Genomic DNA, 9,914 nt, shown 5'->3' on the forward strand with positions numbered 1-9,914 from the left:
GGTGCTGGGGTCTTAGGGGGAGGTGCAGAGCTGCCCCCGGCAGATGTGGGGTTCTTGGCCTGCCCAGAGCGTCTGGAAGGGAACAGAGAAGGGAATGCAGTCGGCAGCCCCCAAGAAACTCAAATCCTCCTCTTTGGGTATCTGTGCTCAGTGAGCTAAGCACATACATAACTTCCCTGACGCTCTGTTTCCTCTTTTCTCTGGGTCTGTCTGCCTCTCTCCCTGAGTCTCTATCCCCTCTTTCTGGGTCTCTGTCCCCATCTCTCTGTTTGTTTGCTTGTTTGTTTTGAGTTGGAGTCTCACTCTGTCACCCAGACTGGAGTGCAGTAGCCACTGCCAGCCACCACAGCCTTGACGTGCTGGGCTCCAGTGATCTTCCGCCTCAGCCTTCCAAGTAGCTGGAAGTACAGGCGTGCGCTACCACACCCGGCTAATTTTTTGATTTATTGTAGAGATGAGGTCTCGCCAAGTTGCTCAGGCAGGTCTCGAACCCACGGGCTCAGGCAATCCACTCACCTCAGCCTCCCAAGGCGCGGGATTACAGGCTGAGCCACCGAGACCGGCTTGTCCCCATCTCTCTGTGCCTCTGTCCTCCTCTCTCTGGGTCTCTGTCCCTCTCTCTGGGTCTCTGTCCCCCTCCCCCTGGGTCTCTGTCCCCAACACTCTGGGTCTGTGTCCCCATCTTTTGGGGTTTATCTCTGAGTCTCTCTCTCTCTCTCTCTCTCTCTCTCTCTCTGGGTCTCTGTTTCCCCCATCTCTTTGAGTTTGTCTCTCTCTGGGCCTCTGTGTCCTCCTCTCTTTGGATCTCTCTGTCCCTCTCTCCAGGTCTCTGTCTCTCTCTCTCTGGGTCTCTGTCTCCCTCCCGGTGGGTCTCTGTCCCCCTCTCTCTGGATCTCTGTCTCCATCTCTGTGGGTCTCTGTCCCCTCTCTTTGGGTCTGTTTCCCTCCCCAGGTCTCAGCCCCCACCTCTACGTCCCCACCCCCAACCCCACTTCCCCCTCTCTCACACGCACCATCCCCATCCTGTGGCCCTGTCTGCACCTGTCCCCCAGGGTAGGTACCTGACTGGCACTGGGGGCCGGTGCCAGGGTTTCCGAGCACAGACCCTCACGTAATCCTTCTTGTTGACATTTTCCAGGAACTTTACATAGAGGCGCTGGTACCGATTTTTTGCATCCCCAAAATACCCCAAATACTACAGAGGAAAAGAGGCAATGAGGAGGGACATCCTTCAGGCTCCCAGCCAGGCAGTCCCACACCCACGTCGCCCACCCTGCCTGGACGGGACCCCCTTCCAGCTGCACCTGAGAGCAAAAGTGAGTCAGAGCCACGCATGAGGGGAACCCTGGCTCCTAGACACCCCTCCCTGGGGCCCCCAAGTCCTCTGTCCCCTTTGTAGACTCACGTTACTGGTGGCGCAGAACTGCCTCTGGCCGTCCTTAATCTCCGGGGTGAACTTCTGCAGTAGAGCCTTCTGGACGCGCCAGATGGGTGGGGGCTCTCGTCCCGTCTGCAATGCCAGCTGGGGAGGAGGGGCAAGGTGAGGCCAGAGGGGTCAGCCCCTATTCCAGCACCTTATCCCCCATTTTCCCACCCCTCATCCCCTTAGAGAAAAGGCATTGTCATCAACAAGCCTCAGCCATCCACTAACACGTATCTTCTGGCCCCATGATGTGCTCAGCCCTGGGTACAGCTGGAGCCCAGCCCTATCCCCTGGTCTCCGGCCCACCCAATGTCCTTGATCACTCTACTGCTTGTTTTCTGCTACAGGGTTTTAGTCATGATCACTTTATGCTGTGATGGTCTAAAGCTTCTTACGTGACACAGGCAGGATAAGGATGACGCTTGAGCACCCACCATGTGCTGAACATGGGGGCTGTGGTGAGCCAGACCCACTGCTGTCATCTCAATGTTTGTGTACCCCCCCAAATTCCTATGGCAAAATCCAACCCTCAGAGTGATGGTGTCAGGAGATGAGGCCTTCGGGGGGTGATCTGGTCATGAAGATGGAGCCCTCAAGAATGGGGTTAGTGCCCTTATCAAAGAGGCCCCCAGGCTAGGTACAGTGGCTCATGCTTGTAATCCCAGCACACTGGGAGACCAAAGTGGGAGGATCATTTGAGCCCAGGAGTTCGAGACTAGCCTAGGCAACAGAGCGAGACTCTATCTCTAAAAAAAATTTAAAAATCTAGCACACGCCTGAAGTTCCAGCTACTTGGAAGGCTGAGGTGGAAGGATAGCTTGAGCCCAGCAGGTCGAGGCTGCTCTGGCCGTGAGTGTGCCACTGTACTCTAGCCTGGGTGACAGAGTGAGATTCCGACTCAAAAGAAAAAAAAAATTTAAAAATCAGCCAGGTGTGGTGGCATGAGCCTGTAGTCTCATCTACTGGGAAGGCTTAGGTGGGAGGATCGCCTGAGACCAAGAGGTCGATCGAGAATGTGGTGAGCGGTGATTGTGCCACTGCATTCCAGCCTGGGCGACAGAGTGAGAGCCCGACTCAGAATAAATGAATAAGGTCCCAGAGGGCTGCTTTGCCCCTTCCACTGAACGAGGACACAGTCAGAAGGTGCCTTGTATGAACCAGGAAACAGCCCTTCACCATACGCTGAATCTGCTGGCAACCTGGACTTTCCTGCTTCCAGAGCTGTGAGAGAGAAATTTCTGTTGCATATAAGCCACCCAGTCTTTGGTTTTCTGGGCAGCCTGAAGGCTCGAAGACCGACGAAGCCTTTTTCTGGGGCCTTTATCAGAGGCAACCAGATGAGCAAATAAACAAAATAGGGTGAGTCTGTGGCTCGCGCCGAGAGGCAGGTGACAGGTTACCTGAGACCATTTCATCAGTATATCCACAGTGGGGAAGACACAGTGATAGAAGGGTTACCCACTCCTGCTACCCCAACACACTCAGAGATCCCCGCCATCTATGCATGCCCCAGCTGGGTACTGGGAGCCAACGGAGGTGAGTCAGACTCAGTATCTGACCTTGGGGAGTGAAGGAACAGTATAAGAGCCAGACACGGATATAAAAATTAATAGTACACATAATAAATGTCCTGATGCCAATTCCCTGGACACTGTGGAAGACCAGAGACATGACCTCGATTCAAACTGAATCCAAGAATGCTTCTTGGAAGAGGTGAAAGATGCCAGAGTCCCTGGAAGGAACTGTCTTTAAGAGGGGCCAGTCCAGGTCGGGTGCAGTGGCTCAAGCCTGTATTCACAGTACTTTGGGAGGCCGAGGTGAGAGGCCTGCCTGAGTCCATGGGTTTGAGACCAGCCCGGGCAACTTGGTGAGACCTCATCTCTACAATAAATCAAAAAATTAGCCGGGCATGGTGGCACACATCTGTAGTTCCAGCTACTTGGAAGGCTAAAGTGGAAGGCTCACCCGAGCCCAGCAGGTTGAGACTGCAGTGGCCATGAGCAGTGTGCCACTGTACTCCAGCCTGGGCAACAGAGTGAGACTCCATTTCAAGAAAAAAAAAAAAGGCCGGGTTCGGTGGCTCAGCCTGCAATTCCAGCACTTTGGGAGGCCGAGATGAGTGGATTGCCTGAGCTTACAGATTCAAGACCCACCTGGGCAACTTGGCGAGACCTCATCTCTACAATAAATCAAAAATTAGCCAGGCATGGTAGCACGCGCCTGTAGTTCCAGCTACTTGGAAGGCTGAGGCGGAAGGATTGCCGGAGCCCAGCAAGTGGAGGCTGTGGTGGCTGGGAGCGTGCCACTGCACTCCAGTCTAGGTGACAGAGTGAGACTCCAACTCAAGAAAAAAAGAATAAAAAAAAAAAAGAGGGACCAGTCCAGACAAGAGCAACTGGCAGGTACAGATAAGTAAAGAATAAAAACAGTGAGAACACTGGGTGCAGTGGCTCATACCTGTAATCCCGCCACTTTGGGAGGTGGAGGTAAGAGGACTGCCTGAGCCTATAGGTTCAAGGCCAGCTTGGATAACATGGTGAGATCTAGTCTCTACAATAAATTTTAAAAAATTAGCCAGGCATGGTGGTGTACGCCTGTAGTTCCAGCTACTTGGAATGCTGAGACAAAAGGATCTCCAAGCCGGGCCCAGTGGCTCAGCCTGTAATCCTGCGCCTTTGGGAGGCAGAGGTGAGTGGATTGCCTGAGCCTGCAGGTTCGTGACCCGCCTGGGCCACTTGGCGAGACCTCATCTCTACAATAAATAAAAAATTAGCCATGCCGGGCTCGGTGGCTCAGCCTGTGATCCCATGCCTTTGGGAGGTTGAGCCCGCAGGGTTCGAGACCTGCCTGGGCAGGCGAGACCTCATCTCTACAATAAATAAAAAAATTAGACGGGTGTGGTAGCGCGTGCCTGTAGTTCCAGTTACTTGGAAGGCTGAGGCGGAAGGATTGCTGGAGCCCAACAGGTCGAGGCTGCGGTGGCCGGGAGCGGCCACTGCACTCCAGTCTGGGTGACAGAGTGAGACTCCAACTCAAAAAAAAAAAGGATCTCCAGAACCCAGCAGGCTGAGGCTGTGGTAGCCGTGAACGTGCCACTGCACTCCAGCCTGGTGACAGAGTGAGACCCCAACCCCTCCCCCCCCAAAAAAGCAAACAGTGAGAAACGTGTACTGGGTCTTGTAACAACGCAGAAGTGACAGGGGCAGTCCCTGTATACAAAGATCCATAGTCAAGTTATCAACAGGATTTAGGTGATAACTCATTGATCAGTCACAGCTGCCTTAAACTACACGCTCAGCAGTATCAAGTGCTAGGATCGATTAGCGATGTCTACTACAGGCATCAGCAGGAACTCTGGGGCCTGCATGCCATGTACTGGTTATCTACTCTTGTTTTGGACAAACTGCTTTCACACCCATGATTTCTTTCACGACTGTTGTATGAACCAGGGGAGCACAAACAAGTAGTTACTATGACCTGATGAAAATGAGACCGAGAAGGGGTCTTGGTTGATGTCTCCTACAAGGTAAGGGGAAGGCAGGATAAGACATGGATGTAGGTGCTGTGACCCTCAGTTCTTTTTTCCAAGCTACTACATGGCTATCAGTCCTCCCTCTCAGTGATCCCAGGGGCCAGGTCAGAGGCCACGGATAGAAAAGTCTATGTCAGAACACAAATCCCTAAGCAAAACCTTCCACGGCCACAAATGCAGACTCCTTAGCCTGACACAGAGACTCTGCCTCGGTTTCCTCTCCCTTCTCCTGCACCCTGCCCTGCAGGCCATACAGACCCCTTAAAGCTCAGCAGATAAGCCCTAGACTTTGCACATGAGGATCCCCCCACCAGGGGTGTCTTTTCCCTCTCAATATGGATATGATACTCCTAGTTCTAATTCTCAAAAGCCTTTGAGAAAGCCATCAAAGCATCTCCTCCAGCTGGGGAGACCACCGGTTTTCTGTCCCCTCCCACTCCTTATCTGCAGACTCTCTACCTATGTCAGGCCCCTCTGGCTCACACATTCCAACTGGGTTTGGCATCTTCCCCCCCAGACCATGTTTCCTCCCAGAATCCCCACCCCATTTCCAGTCATCAGGCCTGACCCCTGGCATCATCCTTGCCCATTCCCCCAATCAGGATCAGTGAGATCTCAAGCCCTGCCCTTCCTGCCTCTCCTCATGTCAATCATATTGCTGACCACACCCACTACCAATTACTAGGAAAGTTGCCCCACCCACAATGGAAGCCACAGCTGATTGGAGAGATCCGACCTGGGCAGCAGCCAACCAACAGGCAAGTCATTGATCCCATCTTGCCCTACATGCTAAGCAGAATCAATCAGATTCTCTCCTGAATTTGAACTGTGACAAGGTGCAAGGTTGTAAGCCTGGGTGCTAGAAACACCCAGGTGTGGTATTAATGAGAAACTAATGGGGACTCAGGCTGGGCATGGGGACTTGCCTATAATCCCAGCAATTTGGGAGGCCGAGATGGGAGGATCACTTGAGCCCAGGAGTTTAAGACCAGCCTGAGCAACAAAGTGAGATTTCATCTCTACAAAAAATGAAAAAATTAGCCTATAGTCCTAGCTACTCGGGAAGCTGAGGTGGAAGGATTGTCTGAGCCCACAGTGAGCCATGACTGAGGCTACAGTGAGCCATGATTGTGCTACTACACTCCAGCCTAGACAACAGAGTGAGACACACACACACAAGGGAGTCAGTCACAGGATAGAGGCTGTTGATAGAGTGCTGTTCAGGCCTAATCACCTCCCCAGTCACCTCCCTGTGGGCCAACAGCCCTAGCAGTGCACAGAGCCTAATGTCTTCAATAGCACACATCCATCTTACCCCGACATCCAAAGTCAGACATTCTCTGTCCTCTGCTCACCTTTCCAACCTCAGCGTTCAATGTCCAGTCACTCAATGCCTTGCATCCCTGCATACTGTAAACACACCATGCTTTCCCTCACCACAGGGCCTTTGCACAGGCTGCTTCCTCTGCCTGGATCAAACCTCCATATTCTCCTCCATATAGTAGACTCTTACATGCTTAGAGTAAACATCCTGCTTAATCCTTATGATGATACCACGAACTGGGAGTTAATATCATTCCCTTTTGCAAATGGGGAAGCACTGGCCCTGCACTGTCCAATTCGACAGCCCCTCCACACACAGCTGAATGCCTGAAAGGTGCTGATCCCATCAATATGTTCTATGAGTATGAAATAGACACAGGATCCTTCGGTCTCAGCCTACTGAGTAGCTGGGACTATAGATGCACCCCATGTCCAATGTCCAGCTAATATTTTTATTTATTGTAGAGATGAGCTCTGATCAAGTTGCCCAGGCTTATCTCAAAATCCTGGACTCAGGCAATCCTTTCACATCTGTTTCCCAAAATGCTGGGATTACAGGCATGAGACACTGCACCCAGCTCATGAAACATCTTAACGTTCCATCTTAATAATACCACATTTAGGCCAGGCTCAGTGGCTCAGCCTGCAATCCCGTGCTTTGGGAGGCCAAAGTGAATGAATTGCCTGAACCCGCGGGTTCGAGACCCACCTAGGCAACTTGGTGAGACCTCATCTCTACAATAAATAAGAAAAATTAGCCGGGCATGGTAGCATGCGCCTGTAGTTCCAGCTACTTGGAAGGCTGAGGTGGAAGCATCGTTGGAGCCCAGCAGATCAAGGCTGCGGTGGCCGGGAGCGTGCCACTGCACTCCAGTCTGGGCGAGAGTGAGACTCCAACTAAAAAAAAAAATACTACACTTAATATTATTATTATTAAGAGATGGAGTCTGGTTCTGTCACTCATGCTGGAGTGCAGCTTACCATAGCCTTGAATGTCTGGGCTCAAGTGATCCTCTCGCCTCAGCCTCCTAAGTAGTTGGGACTACAGGCATATGGCCATCATGCCCAGCTAATTTTTTTATTTTATGTAGAGATGGGGTTCTCGCTGTGTTGCCCAGGCTGGTCTCGAACTGCGGGCCTCGAGCAATCCTCCCACCTCAGCCTCCCAAAGTGGTGAGGATACAGGTACCACCACACTGGCCATTTAATAATATTAAAACAGAGCCAGGCTCAGCCTGTAATCCTGCACCTTTGGGAGGCTGAGGTGAGTGATTGCCTGAGCCCGTGGGTTTGAGACCCGCCTGAGCAACTTGACAAGACCTCATCTCTACAATAAATCAAAAATGAGCCGGGCGTGGTAGCGCGCGCCTGTAGTTCCAGCTACTTGGAAGGCTGAGGCGGAAGGATCGCCGGAGCCCAGCAGGTCGAGGCTGCGGTGGCCGGGAGCGGCCACTGCACTCCAGTCTAGGCGACAGAGTGAGACTCCAACTCGAAAATAAATAAGTAAATAAATAAATGTTCTATATCAATTACATGTTGAAATAATATTTGAGAAATCTTCAGTTATCTAAAATACTGTGACTAATTTCTTTTTTTTTTTGAGTTGGAGTCTCACTCTGTCGCCCAGACTGGAATGCAGTGGCGCACTCCTGGCCACCGCAGCCTTGACCTGTTGTGCTCCGGCAATCCTTCTGCCTCAGCCTTCCAAGTAGCTGGAACAACAAGCATGCACTACCACGCCCGGCTATTTTTTCTTATTTATTGTAGACATGAGGTCTCGCCAAGTTGCCCAGGCGGGTCTCGAACCCGCGGGCTCATGCAATCCACTCACCTCAGCCTCCCAAAGGCGCGGGATTACAGGCTGAGCTACGGAGCCCGGCACTGTGACTAATTTCATTTGTCTGTTTACATTTCATAAATGTGGACATGAAAAAGTTTAAAATGACATATATGGCTCAGATGATATTTCTTTTTTTTTTTTTGAGTCAGAATCTCACTCTGTCATTCAGGCTGGAGGGCAGTGGCACGGTCATGGCTACCACAGCCTCGATCTACTAGGCTCAGGCAACCCCTCCACTTCAGCCTCCCAAGTAATTGGAATGACAGGTGCGCACCACCACGCCCTCTAATTTTTTGATTTATTGTAGAGACAAGGTCTCACTAAGTTGCCCAGGCTGGTCTTGAATCCCTGAGTTCAGGCAATCCTCTCACCTCTGTCTCCCAAAGTGCTGGGATATACGTGTGAGCCATGGGGCCTGGCCTCCAGGTGATATTTCTATTGGATTGCTGTTGTTCTGGAATAAAAAATTGCCTATGGGTTGTTTTTGTAGGATCTTTGAGCTAAGAATAGTTTCTACTTTTCAAAGGATGGTATAAAAAACCAAAACCAACAACAACGAAGAATGTGTGGCAGAAACCATATGAAGCCTGCAAAGCTGCAAATACCACATCATCTGAGTCCTCAGAGTATTGTATATGGACATGCTACTGTGATAAGCCCCATTTCACAGTTGAGGAAACTGAGGCTTGGGAAGTTTTGATACAAGCTCAGCTCAGAAGTGACTGAGATCCAAACCAGTCAGATTAAATCAAAGCTGCGCTCTTAACCAGGGCCAGCCTGCCTTGTGTCTGGGCCCACAAATGAGTCCCCGAGGTCAGGAGGGACTCAAGCTCAGGCTCAGCGCTGTGTGTTCCCCATTATAACTCACACTCGAGTTGTATTTTAAGCATGTGAGTCCTCGCCTGGCCCCTTCCCCTGCCCTGTGGCAGCTGGGAGGTGGTGTCAAATGGCCTTGGCTCCAATCCCTGGTTGGCACTGGCCAGCTGACTGACTCCCTCTCGCTGAACGGGAATTTCCCCATCTGTAAAATGGGATGTTTAAGGTCCCCACCCCAGAGCCCTGTTCATCCAACTCAGTGCTAGGTACCCAGCAGCACTGACTGCCATCACTGCCAACGTGTAACTGGAACATACATGGCCCAGGGATGAGTCTGGGGCTAAAAATATGGGCTTCTGGGGGGTGGCAAAGCTGGGTGTGGATCTGGAGCTGGGAAAGCCTGAGAAGGGTACTTCACCTCCCTGAAACTCAGTCTCCTTTCCTGAGAAATGGGGATAGTAATCCTTAGTAGAAAGGACTTTAATGGTCTGAGCCTCAATTTCCTTCCCTGTAAAATAGGATTAGTAATCTCTACAATAAAAAGTGATTAGCCGAGTTCGGTGGCTCAGCCTGTAATCCCGCACTTTGGGAGGCTAAGGTGAATGGATTGCCTGAGCCCGCAGGTTCGAGACCAGCCTAGGTAACTTGGTGAGACCTCATCTCTACAATAAATGAAAAAAATCAGGCCGGGATCGGTGGCTCAGCCTGTAATCCCGTACTTTGGGAGGCTGAGGTTAGTGGATTGCCTGAGCCCGCAGGTTCGAGACCAGCCTAGGTAACTTGGTGAGACCTCATCTCTACAATAAATGAAAAAAATCAGGCCAGGATCGGTGGCTCAGCCTGTAATCCCGCACTTTGGGAGGCCAAGATGAGCGAATCACCTGAGCCCGCGGGTTCGAGACCCGCCTAGGCAACTTGGTGAGACCTCATCTCTACAATAAATTAAAAAAATTAGCTGGGCGTGGTAGCACACGCCTGTA

At 51.5% G+C, this 9,914-nt stretch overlaps 1 protein-coding gene across 1 annotated transcript in view; it reads right to left on the reverse strand.

The window, feature by feature from the left end:
* Positions 1 to 5: 5 nt before the first annotated feature.
* The window catches only part of PRR12 (proline rich 12), a gene marked incomplete at its 3' end in the record, with an annotated part of 27,716 nt that continues 17,807 nt past the window's right edge, over positions 6 to 9,914 (reverse strand). The window contains 3 exon segments of the mRNA XM_021718157.1: positions 6 to 72; positions 1,062 to 1,195; positions 1,406 to 1,522. Of these exon segments, the coding sequence (XP_021573832.1) occupies positions 6 to 72; positions 1,062 to 1,195; positions 1,406 to 1,522 (318 nt within the window).

Source organism: Carlito syrichta, unplaced genomic scaffold, assembly GCF_000164805.1.
Source record: "Carlito syrichta isolate Samal-C Ts95f unplaced genomic scaffold, Tarsius_syrichta-2.0.1 Scaffold311868, whole genome shotgun sequence".
Taxonomy (NCBI): domain Eukaryota; kingdom Metazoa; phylum Chordata; class Mammalia; order Primates; family Tarsiidae; genus Carlito; species Carlito syrichta.